Source organism: Anolis carolinensis, chromosome 2 (genome assembly GCF_035594765.1).
Source record: "Anolis carolinensis isolate JA03-04 chromosome 2, rAnoCar3.1.pri, whole genome shotgun sequence".
NCBI lineage: Eukaryota > Metazoa > Chordata > Lepidosauria > Squamata > Dactyloidae > Anolis > Anolis carolinensis.
The window spans coordinates 27,440,133-27,461,885 of record NC_085842.1 but is presented as its reverse complement, the minus strand read 5'-3'; the positions used below and the strand labels follow the sequence as shown (position 1 = coordinate 27,461,885).

The window sequence follows — 21,753 nt, the reverse complement described above, 5'->3', positions numbered from 1 at the left end:
TTTGATTTCTTACAGACTTATTCTTGATATCACAAGGTAGCAGAAGAAGATACAAGCACTTCTAATTTCACAGAACTTTGTAAAATTTAAAAATCAAAGGTTCCATGTAGGATCTCTTATGAGGAGGTGTCAGTGAACTATTTATAGAATAGTAATAAGGAATGCAATTTCTGGCCTTTTTTCCTAGCATTTCAAGATAATTTCGCCTGTAGAAATCAAAGTACAATTTGGGGTCTGCGATTTCCTGTAGTCTGAAGTGGTTAAGGTAGTTTAACCCACATTAATTTGTCAGTCTTCATGGATGATGGAGACTATTCTGATCTCAGTAGAGCCAAATCAGTTAAAGCAGATCTGCTTTCCCTAACCTGTTGCCTTTCAGATGTCTTGGGATTGCAATTGCCACTGTCCTTGGCCTAGGCTGGGTACATTGTCTGATTTGAGATAGCTCTTTATAACCATGTATGTCCTCTGGCGTCAGATCAAAAGCATGGGAAAAACTGTCTCCCATATTTCCCTTCTCCTCTTACTGTCTTTCGTTAATCTGACTTCTCAGCTTTTTTGTGTGTGTGCATGGCAGGCAGAAAATCAACCGGGGCACCAAGCAAATATCAAAGCAAGTATCAAAATATTTTGAGCTATGTTTACAAATGACATACTTACATACAGTTACTTGGACTGATTAGCAGATTTACACAAAGGCATCATATTTTGAATCATTGGATTCAGATTTAGTTATACTTCGAATAGTCAAGACACAGACTTGGATCAAGGTCACCGAGACTATAATTGAAGGAGGGTGAAGCCCCTCTATTAACCATATTTGGACCAGAAATACTCCTGTGTAATTGAATCTACTCTGGAACTGTCATCTCGTAAACATATTAACTGGAAATTACTTTGCTATTTCATGGTATTCAAGTTATTATTACCTTCAGTTAGATGAGGATTAATGTTTTAATGAACTGGGTTGGACTAGATGACCATATGGGCCATCTAGTTCAACCCCTTGTCATGCAGGAACCACAATCAAAGTATCCCTGACAGATCAGTTATCATAATCATGATAAGAAATAACCTCAAATCCAGTTTAAGACTGGATATAGTGTAGTCATGATGATAGTCATGGTTGGAAACAGTCTATACAAGGCCTGTACCAACTTTTAAACTGGATCCACTGTAATCATGATAGACATGGGCAGAATAGACAGTGAAAGGCCTGCATCCAGTCTTAGAAACTAGATTTGTTGATGGTTAGAACAGACTCCACAAGGCTTGATTCCAGCCCTAAATTGGATCTATTATAGTCATGCTTAAAACAGATCTTACTGAGTGTAGCTCCAATCTTCTGTCAATTAGATTGCCTCCATGTAGTCCTCATGGAAAGATAGGACAGTTTCCAAGTTTCTTGTTTTTCAAATGAGCCCATGAAAAGAAGGAGTCTTGAGCAATGTAGTCATGTCTCTTCGGGAACTGTTTTGGACTCACCACACCAGACTCTCTATGTGTGGCTGAACAGTGGTTGTCAGTCAGTCTCCAGTCCATTAGGCTCAAATTCAGTCTAAGCTTTCATGTCAATCACAGCTTGGATGGCTAAAGTGTCATTACAGATGTATGAAGTCCTGGGAGAATGGAGTACATTCAAGGGGCAAAACTCAGGAAGGCCACTGGCCACATTGGTTTCATTCACAGGACGCTGGAATGAAGATGATGACTCCAGGGGTCGAAATGATGTTGAAATATGTTGCTTGTTGTCTTGATCCAGGAGAGTGAATGTGACCTGAGAACAAAAAGGCATGTTTCTATTAAAATTTCTTGATACATTAGAACTGTCCTAAGAAATCCAGAGAGGAAAAGCTGAAGCCAGGTTGTACACGGGAAGGAATATTTAGTCCTGTACATGTGTGATCACACATCTACAGGACCAATATCTATAATAACCTGAAGGAAAGGAGGGTAAAATTTATCTCTATAGCATGCTGATAGTATGATAATCATACAGAGAGGTTAGCTTTATGTCATTCTTCCATCTCAAATATATGGTGATGATGTGACTTGGATTTGTTAAGGTTTGCCTGGTGTGTTAGATGTCTAGGGGAGTGCTGTGTACTTGTTTTCTAGTATGTGATGAGAAGTCTTGTCAAGTGTGAATTGGACTTTTGACTTAGATTATGGGAGATCTGGCTTCACCTCCCAACTGTTGGCATGGAATTCATGTCAACAAGCCATTATCATTTAGTTTTGGCAGAAGTGGACTAGGTTAGGTAGTCCTGGTGGTCACTTCTAACCCTATGAGTCTAGGTTCTCCATCTCTAATCAAATCTCAGATATATACTGACAAAAAGCAGCTCTCTATAAACAGGGGTGGCCATCCTGCATGGGGAGTATGTCCACTGACATCTGGAGGATCCAAAAGTTCTTTAGGTTCTCAGCAGGTTTTTGCTACCCTTATTTTCTGAATGTCTTTGGCTAGAGCAAGAATGGAGGACCTATGATGCCCCATTTGTTGTTAGTTGCAGGTCATAGTATCTCCTAACCCCTGGGCTTCTTATCTAAAGTGACTGCAGTTAGCGTCTCACAACATCTGAATTGTCACAGGTTCAGCATCAGAACAGTCTCACTCCTGAGGCCAAAGAGAGACCAGCAAAGAAAACAGTGTCTCTCTTGCGATTGGCCAATTCTAAGTCAGTATCTCCAGATGTGGTTGGATGGAGCCTTCAGTAAAATGAACAGTATATGGTGAAGGACTGTGGAAATTGCAAAAAATCTGGAGGGTCACGTATCCTCTAGTTGTGTATTAAAGCACCTCTGATTTGTGTTACATCATCCTGAAAGTGTATGGCTACCTGCAGCTATCAAAAAGTCCTCTTTGGACAGATTAAAGTCTTTCTAAAGTGGCAAAATTCAGAATGCCCAGAGTGGATGTCTGGAAATAGAGTAGTCCATTACCAGAGTTGTAGACCACTTTATACCCTTTCCTTCCAAGGGGAATTAAGGAGTTTCATCATTATGTATCCTGCAGTTTTTACCCTGTATTGGGAAGGTTTTCTGTTATTGTATAAGCAACTAGCTGTGCCCGGCCACGCGTTGCTGTGGCTTATGGGAATCCTTATGAAATAGCAGTGAATAGCCTTGCAGCCTCAAAGTCTGGCCGTTTTCTGGAGTAGCTGGAGCTTTTTGTTGTATGAACTTAGAGGCATGGATGAGGGGTTGTGCTGCCAAGTTTAGTGTTTCTGGGATGTGTAGTATTGTTGTTTTGTCCTAGGCCGAAATTTCATTACCCTTTTATATATATAGATCATGATTACACCCAGAGGTGGATGAAAGGTCCTCCTTTCATCTCAGCTGCCACTGTCCTGGCCTCAGAGGGAGAGAAGAGGTGGGTACAGCTCCATCATATCTAAACCTATAAGCCAGTGGTTCTCAACCTGTCGGTCCCCAGATGTTTGGCCTTCAACTCCCAGAAATCCTAACATCTGGTAAACTGGCTGGGATTTCTGGGAGTTGTAGGCCAAAACATCTGGGAACCCACAGGTTGAGAACTTCTGGTATAAGCAGATGAAAGGTTGACTTCATCCTAACTTCCCTGTCCTGGCCATGGAGACAGAGAAGAAGAGGCAGGCACACTTCCATCATACCTAGGTTTAGAAGCAGATGAAAAGCCCCTTATTTATCCCAATTGGCACTGCCTGGACTTGGACAGGGAAAACAAAGAAGAAGCAGTATCTGAAATCCTTTCCATACTGCCATTCTATTTTCCTTTTACAGCATGTCTCAATTGCATTGTGAGCTTGAGGTTAGGGAACTGTTTTGTTGTTATTTTACTTGCAAGTGCCAAGTTACATGCAAAGTTTTTAAACCCAGATCTGATGTTTTTGGGTATTATTCAGGCCTATAATCTTGGGTGGCAGTTATTCAGTTTCCTCTCTTCTCTGGATCGTAGAAACAAACTATGCCTGGTTACACAATGTACAGTGATGGTAAAAGATTTAAAAATGATGATGATTATTATTTCTCGTACTCTTTTACAAACGTGGTATGAAAGCTCCTCCTACCTTATGTCGGAAAGGCCACTTGAGCTGAAAATCATATTCGCCTTTCATCAGGACCAGGAAGAGTGAGAGATGGGTTCCAGTTCCTGTCCCCTCTCCATTCAGGAATACCTTGAGGCAGACTTTGTAACCATAGCGGCTGGTGTAAAATGCTTTGATGGCAGAGAGGAGAAAAATAGGTAGTGTAAGGATGCAGGATAATGATCTTTTTCCATCCATCAGATGGATGGAGTTAAAGTTGTAATGGAAATTGTGGTATGGGTTTGGGGTGGGGGGAGGGAGGGAGGGGAAAAAAGGATGAATAGAACAATGATATATTAGATAAGTTATAATATAATATAGATAATATAGAATGGAAGGCGGCAGAGAAATGTGGTAATAGATAAACGATGTGTATAAATGTATTAAATGTGCAAATCTACTCACAATAGGAAATATAAACATATTTTTTAAAAGAATAATGTTCTTTTTCAGTGGACAAACATTGTTAATGTTTTCTGTCATTTACCAGACCAACACGCGTAGTCCATGATAAGTTACCTGCATTGTACAGACCATGAGGTTTCCAACAGAGCATTTTTGATAAAACAAAAACACCCCTGTCTCTCTTTTTTCCACCCACATTTCTGGTCACCTACCGGGGGAATAGCAGGCTGGGCGATTTCCAGTTCGTGCTTCCCGACTTCTAAGTCCCACCTCAGGGATTTTCCAGAGGAGACAGCCATCATAAGTGGTCTGCTCCAAGGTATGGATCCGGGATGCCAGGTTGCTGATCATTACATCCTTCACGGCCAGGAGTGAGTCTTGCTGTTCCACCTAAAAAGAGATGTGTGGAAACAGGGTTGTTGTATGTCTTTTGGGTTGTGTGGCCATGTTCCAGAACAGCCCGAAAGACATACAACAACCCTGTGATCCCGGGCATGAAAGCCTTCGACAACACATGTGTGGACACAGTTTGTGCAGGTTAGCATGAGTCTGAATCAGAGATGAGCAGCACACTGAATTGGGGTCTCTCTCTCTCTCTCTGTTCAACTCAATTGTTGTCTTAGAGTGATCCCATGCATTTCATAGGGTTCTCTTGACTAAAACAAAATATTCAGAGGTAATTTTGCCATTTCTGAGTCTACAGAATCTGGGATTACTAACCAAAGCTTATTCTTTATATCTTATAGGTTCAGATGCGATTTAGGGCATTAAGGCAAAGCAAGGTACAATTAGATAACAAAACTATAAGATAATGGAATATGCTGCCTTGAAGTGTGGTAGAATATCCTTTTCTGGAGTTTTTATGCAGAGGCTGGATGGCTATCTGTCGGGAGTGCTTAGACTGTATTTTTCTGCATGGCAAAAGGTTGGACTGGATGACCCTTGTGGTTTCTTCAAACTATGATTCTATAATGCTATGAATTCTTGGACTTGCATTAATCCATAAGCCATTGGCAATTTGTGGAGAGTTTCCAGGAAAGAAAGAAAGAAAGAAAGAAAGAAAGAAAGAAAGAAAGAAAGAAAGAAAGAAAGAAAGAAAGAAAGAAAGACAGAAGAGAGAGAGAGAGAGAGAGAGAGAGAGAGAGAGAGAGAGAGAGAGAGAGAGAGAGAGCGCTGTAGCCAATGGACACGAATAAAGTGCAATTGGAGTGGTGTTCCCCAACCCCCACATCATATAGAATGAGAAAGACAGATAGAGAAAGCAATTTCACACTTCCCTAAGTATTACTCTATATTGGCCCAATTTGGTTGAGGAATCAGCTTTGAGCCAGCCAAATTGGTTCCACACTAAATGTGTCCTTATTTATATAGTATTGCTTTTCATTGTGCACTATATTATTGTTGTACACTGTTTTTCAAAAACAGCAGGCCATTGGTATCCACTGGGTTATAGTTCCAGGACCCTTTGAGAACACCAAAATACATGAATAAACTAGTCTCTTTATATACAATGGCATACTAAAATCGTATCCCTTATACAAAATGGCAAAATTAATGTTTGCTTATAGGATTTTTCTGTGCGGTGGAGTTTGAATCCATGGTTACACGATCAGACGGCATCGGTTTATAAATATTTGTAAATAAATGTTAAATAGGAAGAAAATAAGCTGCAGTGCTTTTTAAGTCATGTTGGGAGAAATCGGCAGACTTGGAACACGGTCTTTTCTCTCTTGTTTCCCTGCTGTTTTTGGAATAAGATTTTTTTTAAATAATAGATTGAAAGGATGTCTGAGCCAAGTATTCTCAGAATCCATTATCCTATTTGAAAGTAGCGCACGTGAACAACCAAATAGATTTGACATGGGAATGGTGAGTCCTTGCCAAATACTTCCCACTCCCTGACTTTTTGTTTCCTTGGTAGTGGCTGCTTCTAATTCTCTTTCACTACTTTGTCCTTGTGTAACCTGGCTTCGTTTGCACATACTGTCATTCCATCTGGTTTGGGGATTCATGTGGTTTTTGTTTACAAGCACCTTATGATACTCAGCTTTGCAATGTTATTGATAAAAAAAAATCACAGCCAGTAGGATTCAGTCAGTCATGTCAGCAGTGCCTACAAAGGTAGAGGAAAGAGGATCTTTTGAAGAAGGGCAAGAGCAGCACTATATACAAGTGTCTCCCACGAACATTATTGATTAAAAATGAAAGTTTTGGTGTACTGGAATCTTAAAAAGCAGCAAGTCTAATTTGGCTGGCACTTTTATAGGCTGCAACCCATTTTGTCAAGAACTAGGCTCTTGTCCACAAAATCTCCTCTATATTATAATTAAAAATTTTGTCTGTTATACTATTGAGACCTATATACCTGATCAAAGTTAGCAAATAGGTTAGAGTACTATTGGTTTTTTCCAGTTAGAGTAGTCCAATTAAATCAAGTATTAAATTCAGATCAACACCTAGCTAATGCCACTTTTAATAGGTCTACTCTAGATGGGATCTACTTTACGGTTTAGCCCAGGAATGCTGTCCTGCCCCTAAACCAGTGCCTGTCATCAGTGATGGACTGGATGAGGGCTAATAAGTTGAAATTAAATCCAGACAAGACAGAGGTACTCTTGGACAGCAGATCAGCGTGTAAGATTACAACCTGTGTTGAATGGGTTGCATTCCCCCTGAAGACACAGGTCCACAGTCTGGCGGTACTCCTGGAATCATCGTTGACCCTGGAACCCCAGGTGTCGGCGGTGGCCAGGAGTGCCTTTGCACAATCAAAACTTGTGTGACAGCTGTGTCCAGACCTTTAGACAGCCAATCTGGTCATGGTAATTCATGCCTTACTCACATCCTGCTTGGACTACTGCAACACTCTCTACGTGGGGCTGCCTTTGAAGACAGTTCAGAAACTTCAACTGGTTCAGAGATCGGTAGTGAGATTACTAACAGGAGCCCCGTACAGGGAGAGATCCACTCTCATGTTGTGGCAGATCCACTGGCTGCCAGTCTGCTTCCAGGCTAAATAAAAAGTGCTGGTAATTACCTTTAAAGCCCTAAACGGCTCAGGTCCAGGCTACTTGACGGATCGCATCCCCTCTTACAAACCAGCCTGGGCACTGCAGTCAGCAGAGGAGTCCCTGCTCTCGGTCCCACCTCCATCTCAAGTACGGCTTGTGGGAATGAGAGAGAGGGCCTTCTCCGTGCTCCCCCACCTCTGGAACTTCCTCCCTAAAGAAATAAAGCTGGCCCCCTCCCTCCTCTCCTTCAAATAACAACTAGACTTACTTTTGCTCATTAGCATATGGAGAGGAGGAGGATTAATTAATTTACAACATTTACAACAACAACATTTTTACCCCGCCTTTCTCACCCGAGGGGACTCAATGAGAGACCACTTCCAGATCCTGATTGAGAACTATGCTGTATCTGGGCTCTGTTAGTCTATTATGTCATCTCAATTTACCACCATAGGCTACATAATCTAACCCACACAACTGTGTTGAACTTCAGTTGGCTTTTGTAAATTACCGTAAACGTTTATTTAGATTTTATGTCACTATAGAATTCTTGTCTGATTCTGTCTGACTATATTGATTTAATTTATCAATGTTATGTTCAATTCACTGATAATAGGTTTAATTTGATGTTAGGTTTTTAACGCTGTTTTCATATGTAGGATCTTGTTGGGATTTTATGCCAATATTTATCTGTTTTATGAAGGCATTGAATGTATGCCGTTGTTTGTTGGAATCTGGCTTGAGTCCCTTTAGGGAGATAGGGCGGAATAGTAATAAAGTTTTTATCATTATCATCATCGTCATCTTGGGTCCTACTGGCTGTTAGGGACTGTAGGAATTGAAGTCCAAAACACCTGGAGGGCCCCAGTTTGCCCATGCCTGGTTTAGCCCTTAATGTGTTATCCAGTGGGATCAAAACAAAGACTGTGGTAAAGCATTCCGTCAACTAGTTTCCCTTCATTAAATACCAGAACCACAGTATCCATCCTATAGTACAGTCTTCCCTTAATATTTACTGTGAAAGTGGGAAAACCATGTTTATTTTTGTATTAAATGAGGGAATACTCTGAGAACTCTGGGACTCAGGGCGGATCACATTACACATATAAGGCAAACATTAAAAGCCTTAACATAGAACAAAGACAGAGACAAACGCAGGCTCCGAGCTGGCCTCGAACTCATGACCTCTTGGTCAGAGTGATTGTTGCAGCTGGCTGCAGCTGGCTGCTCACCAGCCTGCACCACAGTCAAACCTGCATATGTGAAGGGTAGACTATATTTCCAGTGCCTATACTTGGTTGTGAAAGTTGAACAGTGAGGAAAACTGACAGAGAGGGAGAGAATCTGCTCATTTGAAATGTGATGCTGGAGAAAAGGCCTGTGGATACCATGGACTGCTGAAAAGACAAATAAATGAAGCCTGAATGCTCCTAAGAGCCAACATGACTAAACTAAGGCTATTATGCTTTGGGCATATCATGAGTTGATACAACTCATTAGAAAGGATGACAATGCTTGCGAAAGTGGAGGAGATAAGGAATAGAGAGATGTATTATGGATACATTGGATCAGTAAAGAAAGTTTGAAAGATCTAGGCAGGGCTGTTGATGATCTGGCTTTTGGGAAGTTTTTGGCCACAGGGTCACCATTTGTCAAAGTCAACTTGACAGCAAGTAGAAACAACAAAGTTTGGACCGAAATTTCCACATTAGCAAACATGTCATGTTGCTTTATGTTTTGCTTTTGAATGAAGATTTTGGAATCAGTTTTGACCAAACACGTACTTTAGACTTCGGTTAACATCCCACAATTTTTCCTGCAATGTGTGTATATATAAATGCTTTCATGTTGCCTGTTGAACTGTGGCAACCCCTGGAATTTCATAGGGCTTGCTTAAGCAAGGAATACCATTAGGCAATTTTGCTGGCTCCTTCCTGTGAATTTATAGAAGCTAGACTTGGAAGAAACCCCAAGGGCTATCCAATCCAACTCCCCACCAGGCAGGAATGCCCAATCAAATAACTACTGACAGATAATCATCCAGGTTCACCCCTTCTGCTGAAGGAAGTACACAAATGGGTGGGTTTCAAATAGATTAATGTACAAGAGGGTACTTATTTTTTTAATGTTTTAAGCTGCCTTGCTGCATCATGCAATGCAATACTCTACAACTGGGCACATTCCAGATCTCTATAACTACAACTCCCATGACCATGCCACCTAGGACATATGGGTCCAGAACACTGGAAAAGGGTAGCAGGGTGAGTAGACATCCACAGCCACAGGAATTATCTTTGATGAATTCAGAGCCAGAATCAACAGTCAGCCCTGGCGTTCTATATTATACTTTCTCTCCTTCTGTTGTCTTCCCTTTAAAAAGAAAGCAGAGGCCAATTCTGAGCACAAAATTTAATGTTTTGTATTGTCACAGAAATTATATCAGAACTGAGCAAAGTACAACTCTAGGACCAAACCAACCCTAAGATTGTTTTTCGCGGCCCACAATACTTCAAAACTCCTTTTTTACTGCTCTCCAAAGACAAATGGCCTTTCCTTAAAACTTAAAGGTTCTCCATATCCACAGATTATGAATCCATGAATTCAACCAACCACAACTTGAAAATATGTGTGGAAGGGAGTTTAAAAAGCATGCTTTGATTTTGCCATTTTTCTACACCATTGTGAATAAGGGGACTTGAGCATCTATTGATCTTGGTCTCCATGGAGAATCCTAGATACAAACTCCAGGGGATACTGAAGGTCCACTGTACATTTAAAAATTGTCAAAACTAAAAGTGGATTTCTGGCCATTATAAAGGTAAAGGTAAAGGTTTCCCCTGATGTTAAGTCCAGTAGTGTCCAACTCTGGGGGTTGGTGCTCATCTCCATTTCTAAGCCGAAGAGCCGGCATTGTCCGTAGACACCTCCAAGGTCATGTGGCTGGCATGACTTCATGGAGCACCGTTACTTTCCCGTCGGAGCGGTACCTATTGATCTACTCACATTGGCATGTTTTCGAACTGCTAGGTTGGCAGAAGCTGGGGCTAACAGCGGGTGCTCACTCCGCTCCCCGGATTCGAACCTGTGACCTTTCGGTCCGCAAGTTCAGCAGCTCAGCGCTTTAACACACTGAACCACCGGGGGCTCCAAATAATATAGAGTTGGGGATATTTTGGGCATTCTGCCACTCCTAAAGAACCCCTGGAACATAAAATTGGCTAACCACAGAGATAGTACAAGTCAGCAATAATCTGCTGAACAATTTCAAACACCCTGTTGACCCAAGTGCTCTTTGTAGTCCAATTGCCTGAAACACTACCATGGCCAAGAGCAGGAGGGATGAACAGGTCCTTCATACTTTGATTAGAATCCCTGTCCGTGTCCTTGTTGTGTGCCTTCAAGACAATCCTGATCAGGACTTGGGTGAGGGTCTATAAAAGAATACCAGGCACTGTAGACTAGATTTCAGAGGAAAGGCCTGGCAAAACCACCTCTGAGTATTTCTTGCCTAAGAAAACTCATAGACATGTATGGGGTCATCAGAAGTTGACAGATAACTCAAAAGAACATGCAGAGATAGTGAGATTGAAGCCTATGTAGCTATGAGACCATCTCTTACCTTTTGCTCTAGATAAATGATCCTGGCCATGGCTTCTCCCAGGGTGACTCCAGAGACTCCCTCTCTTCTTCCCAGCTCCCGACTCAGGACAGAGACAATGTTCTCCAAGGTCTGTTGCCGGCTTTCCAGCTCAGTAACTTTCTGGTGGAATGGGAAACCAGTCCTCAGGCTCTCCCATAGCTTGTCAAGGGGAAGGCCCAGGTTGGCTAACTGATACAAAGCTTCGAGAAGATGTGGATGCTGCTGAGATGTACCATTTTCTCCTTCTTGTTCACCAGGCATCTGCTGATAGCGAAGTCTCACCTGTAGAGTGGCATCTACTATCATTTTGGAACTACAGCATATTATCTACTCTCTGATAACATTTTTGCCATACTGAATGCAGATACTTTTTTTTTTTCGTATCAGGAGCAACCGAAGTTGCTTCTGGAGTGAGAGAATTGGCCGTCTGCAAGGATGTTGCCCAGGGGACGCCTGGATTTTTTGATGTTTTACCATCCTTGTGGGAGGCTTCTCTCATGTCCCCGCATGGAGCTGGAGCTGATAGAGAGAGCTCATCCACACTCTCCCCAGGTGGGATTCGAACCTGGCAACTTTCAGGTCAGCAACCCAACTTTCAAGTCACTTAGTCCACTACGCCATCTGGGGGCTCCAATGCAGATACCCTTCAGCTTCTCAAGTTCCCAATCGATGTGACTATTTGTCATGAATTCTAGAAGTTGAGGTCCTCAAAAATCTAGAGGATCAATGTTGTATTAGACAGTTTTAGTATTAGACAGTTTTAGTAATGCAGATACTAAAACTGTCTAATACAACATTGATCCTCTAGATTTTTGAGGACCCCAACTTCTAGAATTCATGACAAGTAGTCAGATCAATTGGGAACTTGAGAAGCTGAAGGGAAAAATAGCTAGAGTTCCAAAGACTGAGTGTGCATCTACATTGTAGAATTAATGCAGTATGACACTACTTTAACTGGCAAATAGTGCTGGGGCCTCATTACACTATAAATAACAGGATTCCATTGCACTGAGCCATGGAAGTTAAAGTAGTGTCAAACTACATTACTTCTATAGCACAGATGCATCACTAGTGATCATGTGGATAATAATAATAATAATGATTATAAATAATAAAGCAGAGTATTAATACTACTACTACTACTACTACTACTACTAATAATAATAATAATAATAATAATAATAATACCCCACTTTATCTCTCCTGCAGGAGACTCAAAGCGGCTTAACATAAAAACATCAGCATACAGTTTAAAATATACAAATATTAAAACAGCATTAAACATCAATAGTATTAAATCAATTCAGATTAAATCCACAAGGCAGAGAGAAGGCAATGGAATCTATACCCTTCAATTGTCCCAATTTATTAGGCACAGTTCTGACTATTTCTCTGTCATTTCATTTTCCAGTAGTTTTTAAAACTTCCTTGTTTCATTCTCTTCCTCCCATCTTTTCCCTTCATCTTACTGCCATTGCTGCAAACTGCGTTCAAAGTGCAGAAGTAGTTCTCACTGAATTGATTCAGCAAAGGAGAGAGGAGCGGAGAGATGGGGCCTTGCCTCTAACAAGCACATGCAAACTGTTGCAGCCTGTCCTGGCTTGTGTGTTCTTCGTCAAAGGTTAACCTTTTTGATCTTGACCACATTCTGATGTGGATTGTTCACACTTGTCCCAGTTTTCATTTGCAAAACATCAGACGACATAGAAGTCCAACCATCTCTTCAAACTCACCTTGTCAACAAAACTGACTTGCTCAATTTCCTTATTCTTCAGGAATTCAGAGGAAGACATTTCACTGCAGCTACAAGACAGGAAAAACAGAATTATTAACATAAATGATTAAAAATACATACAGCGTGATGTAGCAGTTTGAGCATTGGACTAAAACCCCAGGAGACTAGGGTTCAAATCCCCATTCAACCATGGATATCCACTGTTATTAATACCAGTAACCATGGGCCAGTTACCCTCGCTCAGTATCAGAGGAAAGCAATAACAAACCTCATTTGAACAAATCTTGCCAAGAAACCCCTATGATAGGTTCTCTTTAGGATTACCCTAAGTTGGAAATGACTTCAAGGCACACAACAACATGATTAAAGAAGAATCCAGGCAGCTCTCACACTGTGTAATCCAATATGTTGTTTCACACAGCAGTGAAGTAGACAACCCCAGCCCTACCATTAATAGAAAGTAAAGAAGCTGCTTATTTGATAGACACAGGGGCTGAAGGCAGCTGGGAGAGCTCCTCCAATCATCTTGACTCCATAATGATCTATATCTATCTCTATCTATCTATCTATCTATCTATCTATCTATCTATCTATCTATCTATCTATCTATCTATCTATATGTCAAACCTCCTCTTCTGAACTCCTCAACTCCCTAATTGCTCTATGGAGCAGTCTTATTGACAGTGTTGAAATAAGATGTAGTTGGCCATTGGGTTTGCGTCTGTCCATCAAAGGGTGTCATTTTGTCCTTTGTGTCAAGCATCAACATGTCCTGGAATGACACAGTGATCTGGATTCCCCAGATTATAATTTTCCCTCCCATAGGAAGCTAGTTTGACACCTTCTCTGTTCTCTTTCTGCTGAGAACTGATGATCTCTGTGTTCACCTAGGACTTTGATTATTAACTATCTGTTACAGAATATGCGCATGAGCACATCCAAATCCTGTATAGAAGTGGTTCTCAACCTGTGGCCCATGGCCCAGTAGTGGGCTCCAAGAATGAAAATCGGGTCCACAAACCACTTTCCTCTTTATTTTATTTTATTTTATTTCTGCTCCTTTCCACAGAACTGACCAGAGAATTAACAAAATCCACAGATAATAACACAGTCTAACTAAAAACATTTTCCTTGGTGTCTTTGTTTTTAGGCCTGTTCCTGGGGTTATTTGGGGTGCTGATTCAGAAAATTGCATTGGATAGACCACATCAGCTCTAAATTATTAAATATGGTTTTCTGTAAACAAGCACATGGCGACAACTGAATGGCATATGTTCTGTATCAGAAACTAGAGTTGATGTGGTCTATCCAATGAAATTGTCTGAATCAGCACCCAAATAAACAAACCGAATCTAAAGTTGACCAAAAACTGATTTGTAATCCTTTTGGTACTAATGTTGGAGAGTGGTCCCTGGTCTAGCGGTTCCTGGTCAAGTGGTCCCTGGTCAAGTGGACTCTGGTCAAAGTGGGCCCTGGTCAAAGTGGTCCCTGGTCAAAAAAAGTTTGGGAACCACTGCTGTATAGGGTGCCCAAACTTTGTCTTTTCTCATCTCCATGCTCCATACAAATTGGAGTTTCCAGCGGGAAACTGCATTGCCTTGCTTATAGGGTGTGAGGAGAAGAGACCTTTAAGGCAACAACAGCAAGAACATTTCTTTCTTACCAACATTTTGTTACAGATCAAAGTGAGAAAGAGTAAGGGCACCAAACCACAGACTGCTGCATCCCCATGGCAGCTCAGAATAGTCAAGGGTCACCAAGTGATGCTTAAGGCAAAGTATCCTCACCCTCTATGTCAACCCAAGTGTATTTCCAGGAACTATTTTGATAGATCCTATGCCAAGGGCTTAGATGAGGTAGACAGAAAAGGTAATTGCTTCTGACACTGTGATGCCCTACTAACTATTCTGGAAGTTGGTTGACTAGAGTATTTTGCTTGCCTTAGGCAAAAAAGGGAAAAGCAACATAATGAATAGACAGGTAAATATGATGAATCCTTGTTTGATCAAGCACAAATCACACCTGGCTAAAATACAGCAGACATTAACTGCTGGATTTTTAGTGAAGTGCTAATAAATCTAGTGAGCACTTATGTGAAAAGTGAAAAGTATGTGTTTCTCAAGGTTTCAATATGAAATGGAACTATGTTTTTTAAAGTAACTTTGTCTTCTTGCCATTGGCCTGCAATATGGCCGTGATGTCTTTCCTTCCTGTTCTTTTGCATCAGAAAAGAAGCATAGTGCTGAAGAGAATCAGAATAGTCAATAAAATATATTTAAAAGGTAAAAAAAGAGAGAGATCAAGGTGAGGAACATGAATGATGTGGAAATATAATACCAGTTATAATAGCATATAAAACCAATGCATAATAAAAGCAATCGAGGTGAATATGTGTCTTCAAATTGTCTGTGGGCTTCTGGCAACCACATGACTTTCATAGGGTTTTCACGGGTAACAAATACTCGGACCAGGTTTTCCCAATTCATTCCTCTGAAATTTAGCCCATAGCACCTGGTCTTGGTTGGCAGTCACACATTCAAGTTGATCAGCTTCAAATATCGGGCAGGATATGACCTACTGGAGGAGATTCATCAGCCGACTACTGGTTTAAAATTAGTAACAAAGACTAGTCTGTTGTCAAAGGCTTTCATGGCCAGAATCACTGGGTTGCTGTGAATTTTCCGGGCTGTATGGCCATGTTCCAAAAGCATACTCTCCTGACATTTCGCCCACATCTATGGCAGGCATCCTCTGAGGTTGTGAGGGCTGTAGGAAACTAGGCAAGTGGGGTTTATATATCTGTTTAAATATCTATTTCTCACAAACTGGACTTTTCACAGATACAGTATATAAACCCCACTTGCCTAGTTTGCAACAGACTTCACAACCTCTGAGGATGCCTGCCATATATGTGGGTGAAACGTCAGGAGAGAATGCTTCTGGAACATGGCCATACAGCCTGGAAAACTCACAGCAACCCAAAGACTAGTCTCTTTCAGTAGCCTCAACCAGTCATTTCTTTAAATCAACACTTTTGAAGAATGCAAAATTTATATTTACTTTTGAATTCATTGATTTAAAAATCATCTAGTTAGACCTGCTGGAAGTGACGATCTTTGATGTTATTTAAAACTTAGAAAATATATTCTGTTGATGAATCTCCTCCAGAAGTCCACTCCATAGTTAAGGTAAGGTAAAGGTTTTCCCCTGACATTAAGTCCAGTCATGTCTGACTCTGGGGATTGGTGCTCATCTCAACTTCTAAGCCGAAGAGCAGGCATTGTCCATAGACACCTCCAAGGTCATGTGGCCGGCATGACTGCATGGAGTGCTGTTACCTTCCCGCCGGAGCGGTACCTATTGATCTACTCACATTGGCATGTTTTCGAACTGCTAGGTTGGCAGAAGCTGGAGCTAACAGCGGGTGCTCACTCTGCTCCCGGGATTTGAACCTGCGACCTTTTGTTCTGCAAGTTCAGCACCTAAGTGCTTTAACACACTTCGCCACCGGGGCTCCATAGTTAGGGGGTGGCTAATAAATATCCTTTGAGTGACAGTTGTCTACCTAGTTTTAACTAAAGTAAATGTCCCCCAGAGGATGCTGAGAGTAAGTACAGACGGGGCGTTTTGATAGTGAACTTGCCTCTGGGAGAGCTGGGTTCAACTCCATGTCATGCCAGTACTAACAGGTGGACCTTGCCATGATACGCAGTTCCCTTTCTCAGCTTCACTTCCTCTTCCATAATAGGAACAATAACTTTCCTCACTGCTTTTAGTTTGCGGTCAGATGAGCGGAAATCCTGCCGTGTAGGAAATATGCTTCAAAGGTCCACAGCCAAAGAATAGGCTGATTGCTTTCAAAAACAAACACGTAGGAAGCAGATACTTTCCAACATTTGGGGGATCTTTTTATTCTTTAAGGTTCCTGTTCACAATGCTACTGCTTCCTGATCATTTGCTGTTCTTCTTACAGTCTCTTTTTGGCCTTCACCAACCTGTTTCTACTCCAAGGCATGTGTGAAGTTTGAACCCCATCTAAATTGAAAACGGTACAGCCGTTTGTCATATTTAATGCAATTTGGGGCACTAGACCTACACAAAAGTGAAAAATTGTAAAAAAAAAAATTCTATATATTACCCGAGGGAACATTACAGACCACACAGAAATCCTCTTCATGTGTTAATGGCTATGAGTTACAAGGAGATGCCTGTGGGTCTTCTCCCATTCTTAATCCTTATAGCAACTCCTTAAGGCAGGTCAAACAGAGAAAAGGGATGGAGTCAAGGTCATGGCTCAGTGGGAAGCAAGTCTGGATCTCCCAAGTCATATCTAAACATGCAACCTACAAATCCCACCATTCATCAGTAGCAAGAGATCACTGGCCAACATTCATTTCGGTGCCTCAAATGTTAGGACTGTTTTTGGATATATATGACCTGCTGATTCCAAAAATGGCCCTATATGTGCTAGTTTTTGTGATACAGAACATATGCCATCAATCAGCCATCATCAGAGAAAACCTAAGAAACTAGAGCTGGAGTGGTCTATCCAATACAATTGTTTCAAATTAGTGGCCCAAATAATCCCAAAAAACAGATCTAAAAGCCAAGAGACCAAGTTGTATTTTGTTGGGTTGTATTATAGTATGTGTTATTCGACATGGCACCCTAATTTGAGCATTGAGCTATGATTCTGGATACCAGGGTTTGAATCCCTGCTCAACTTCCTTCGTAAACTCAGGAGGTGCAGTGGTGCAGCGGATTAAACCACTAGCTGCAGGAAAAGCTGCTGACTGGAGGATTAGCAGTTCTAAGCTGTGGTTCGAAGCAGTTCAAGCACACAGTTGGGGTGAGCTCCCGACTGTCAGCCCTAGCTTCCGCCAACCTAGCAGTTCAAAAGCATGCAATGTGAGTAGATCAATGGGTACCACCTCAGCAGGAAGGTAAAAGTCATGCAGTCATGCCGACAAAACACGATCAGAGATGTCTATGGACAACAGACTCCTCGACATGGAAAAATGGAACAAGAGCACCTCCCCATGGTCGGAGTTGAGCATCGTCCCCAGATGCCAGAGATGAAAAGGTGAAGGCCTTTACTTTGTCAGTGTATTGTATGTCATTGTGTAAAAGGCATGGAATGTTTGCTTTATATATGTACTGTAATCCACTCTTGAGTCCCTCTGGGGCAATAAAGTGGAATATACATAAAGTGTATTATTAAACTTGGGCAGCTTACACTCTCTCTGTCTCAGAGGAAGGCCTATGAACAAATCTTGCCAAGAAAACTCTGTGACGGAGTTGCAGTAGATTATAAATTATTTGAAAGCACACAATAGCAACAACAAAAATACCCAAAATACCACAATTGCTCACCTTTAACAGTCTCAACAACCTACATATAGCAAGATGTCTTTTCTTGTCATTGAATCTCTATTGCTTCTCCACACAAGCAAAATGTGAAGAAGGCTGATAATGTGTGGTTTCTGGGCTGTATGGCCATGTTTTAATAGCATTTTCCCCTGACGTTTTGCCTGTATCTGTGGCTGAAGATCTTCTGAAGATGCCAGCCACAGATGCAGCCGAAACGTCAGGAGGAAATGCTGCTATAACATGTACGGACAGTACGGACACCACACGACACTTCAGTAATTTCGGTAGTGAAAGCCTTCAACAATACAAGGCTGATAATGCTCCATAAATGATAGCTTGCAAAAAAAAAATACACAGTGCTGCCTCCCCTTCACACACATATACACAGTCTAGTACCTCAGTGTTGCCCAGATTCCCATTCTGGGTATTTTTTTCTTTTTGATAGACCTAGCTGGGATTCAGACAGTCATTATTTCCTCTCCTCAGACATAGCAGACACTTACTCCACAATACCACGTGACACCAAAAAGTTGGGGGATTTTTTTTTCTGCAGTAAGAGAAAGATCCCCAGGGAAATCCCACTTTTGAGATGAACTATCACTGGAAATAATTGGTTATCGGGGTGATGACAACAGGGCAGCCAAATGTGATCACTGGTTCAGAGAAGGAAAGAGACTCTTATTCATATTATACGTTTCTTTGGTTTCATCTTCTAATAATAGCCGTTCAATCCTCACCAACGTGTTCCTGCTCCATGGTCAGAATGGAATTTTTATTCCATCTGAATGAGTATTGTACCTTTCCATACTAAAGTTGAAATCTTCTTTCTGTGGGTGCCATGAGAGAAGGGATGCTATCTCCTTAGTTGATGATCTGCCTAGGGAACTTGACAGGGGGAGTGTGTCCCTCTTGGTTCTGCTGGACCTCTCAGTGGCCTTCAATACTGTAGATCACGGTACCCTTTTGAGACACCTCTCAGGAATGGAGCTGGGAGGCACTGTCTTGCAGTGGCTCCAGTCCTTTCTGAAGGGTCATTCTCAGTGTTGTTGGGGGACACCTGCTCGGGCCCACAACCATTGACTTGCGGGATCCCACAGAGCTCTGTACTATCTCCTATGCTGTTTAACATCTACATGAAGCTGCTTGGAAAGATTATCCGGAGTTTGGAGTTCAATACCATCTGTACGCAGATGACATCCAGCTCTATCACCCCTTTCCACCTGTTGCTAAGGAGGCTATTCAGGTCTTGAACCGGGGCTTGGTCTAGAGAAGAGCAAACAAATTGAAATTGAATCCAGACAAGACAAAGGTACTCCTGGTCAGTCAAAAAGCCAAACAGGGTATAAGATTACCCTGTGTTGGATGGGATTACACCCCCCCCCCCCCGGCTCGCAGCTTGGGAGTTCTCCTGGATTCCTTGTTGAGCCTGAAACCCCAGGTTTCAGCGTTGGCCAGGGGAGCTTTTGCACAATTAAAACTTGTACTCTAATTGTGCCCTTATCTTAAGAAGCCAGACTTGACCACAGTGGTCCATGCTCTTGTTACATCTCGAATAGACTACTGCAATGCACTCTACGTGGGGCTGCCTCTGAAGACTGTCCAGAAGCTCCAAATAGTCCAACGGGCGGCAGCCAGATTTCTTACTGGAGCAACCTACAGGGAGCGTACAAACCCTCTGTTGAATCAGCTCCACTGGCTGCCAATTTGCTACTGGGCTCAATTCAAAGTGCTGGCTTTGGCCTATAAAGCCCTAAATGGTTCTGGTCCAACTTACCTGTCTGAACGCATCTCCCTTTATGAGCCAACAAGAGCTTTAAGATCGGCTGTCAAACTACATTCATTCTACAGTGCTGATGCACTCTGTGTCTTACTTGTGCCTACCCATCCCTCCATGAAACTAGGAAAGACATAGGGACTTACAACAGTTGAAATTTAATGCAGATCAATTAATGCTATCACTCCAGATCTAACAGGCTTCAGAAAAGAAATATCTTAGATCTGAGATAGAAAGAAAGAGAACAAATTTTCCTGTTTAGAAGGAAAGACAACAATCTTAGCTAAAGGGGTTGTTTCCAGATCAAGGTGAAATGAGGGGATTAATCCTTCTTATTTACAAAAGCAGATAAGATAAAGCACATTTAATCTACTTTACTTGCCAGCAGCCAGAAATTGTATGCAAAGGAGGAACACGTGGGGAGAACCTTGGCACTGCAATTTTTTTTTTTCATGTCAGGAGCAACTTGAAAAACTGCAAGTTATTTTGGCTGTGAGAGAATTGGCCATCTTCAAGGACGTTGCCCAGGGGATGCCTGGATGTTTTACCATCCTTTTGGGAGGCTTCTCTCATGTTCCCATAAGGGAAGTTGGAGCAGACAAATGGGAGCTCACCCCACTTCCCAGATTCGAACTGGCAACCTTCAGGTCAGCAACCCAACCTTCAGGTCAGCAGTCCTGCCGGCACAAGGGTTTAACCCATTGTGCCACTGGGGGCTCCTGGCACTGTAGTGACTGCCATGAAAGGAGGAAGCTAAGTAAATTAACCTGCATACATCCCCAGAAGAGCCTTTGAAAGGAAAAAATGGATAAAATTATGCAAATTATAGGAAGATACTGCCTGAGAACAGGGTTCAAATCCCTGCTTGAACATAGAAAATCACTGGGTGAGCTTAGGTATGTCACACTCTTTCAGCCTCAGAGGAAGGCCTTTGTGAACTAATCTTACTTTGATAGGGTATCCACAAGTTGGAAATTACTTGAAAGCAACAACAAACTGCCTTACTCAAGCTTGGAGATTTGTACACAATCCATTTCTCTTGCTTTGAGAGCTCTAAACTGGAACATTTACACTCTGCTTCCTGGCTAGAAATGATCGATGAAAACTGTAAAGTCCAAGCCCAGAGATCGAGCAACCTTAATTGAATATCTTTACGCTGTAGCCTGAATTCTGTTGGTGCAATTGTTGGTGATGGTGACAATCACGACATGAGACAAAAGACAACTGGCACAGAAATATGCTCAACTATCCTGTAAAATGTTTGACCCACTAGCATAATGCACCAAATAGGATGTTGGTTTCACTGTGTTCAAAGGGAAATCCATCCCACTTTGTATCACAGTATGACAGGACACAAAAAACTACCAGCGGCTGGATCAGATCATTTATCTAAAGCAGTAGATTCCAAAACTTTTATTTTTTGCATTTATGTAAGTGGTTTGCAAATAGCTGCAGGTCTTTCTGGGCAAATCAATAAATCTGTTTGTAGATCGTCAAAACATATCAATCATTCATAATTTAATAATGCCAAAGGAATAATTTTAAAAAGAAAAATCATAATCTGCATCCATGAAAATAAAAGAACCAAAGCCAAAGGCTGCTTGATAACATACTCCCTCTTCAAAATATGTTTGATACCTGTGATCAGGAAAAACATTTCAAGAATAGAGTGAGAAACAGAAACATCTATGTACAGCATAATGCTTTTGCAGATGGGTGAGCTCCTATCTGTCAGCTCCAGCTTCCCA

General features: G+C 41.6%; 1 protein-coding gene across 2 annotated transcripts in view; it reads right to left on the bottom strand.

Moving 5' to 3' along the window:
* Nucleotides 1-608: 608 nt before the first annotated feature.
* The window catches only part of LOC100566904 (TNF receptor-associated factor 2), a 33,175-nt gene continuing 12,030 nt past the window's right edge, over nucleotides 609-21,753 (bottom strand). For both annotated transcript variants that reach the window (XM_062969517.1, XM_003228058.3), the window contains exons 2-6: nucleotides 12,860-12,929; nucleotides 11,106-11,408; nucleotides 4,688-4,865; nucleotides 4,053-4,201; nucleotides 609-1,777 (exon numbers count right to left, since the gene is read on the bottom strand). In XM_062969517.1, coding sequence (XP_062825587.1) covers nucleotides 1,559-1,777; nucleotides 4,053-4,201; nucleotides 4,688-4,865; nucleotides 11,106-11,408; nucleotides 12,860-12,919 — 909 coding nt within the window. In that variant the 5' untranslated portion in view covers nucleotides 12,920-12,929 and the 3' untranslated portion in view covers nucleotides 609-1,558. The remainder of the gene's footprint in view (nucleotides 1,778-4,052; nucleotides 4,202-4,687; nucleotides 4,866-11,105; nucleotides 11,409-12,859; nucleotides 12,930-21,753) is intronic.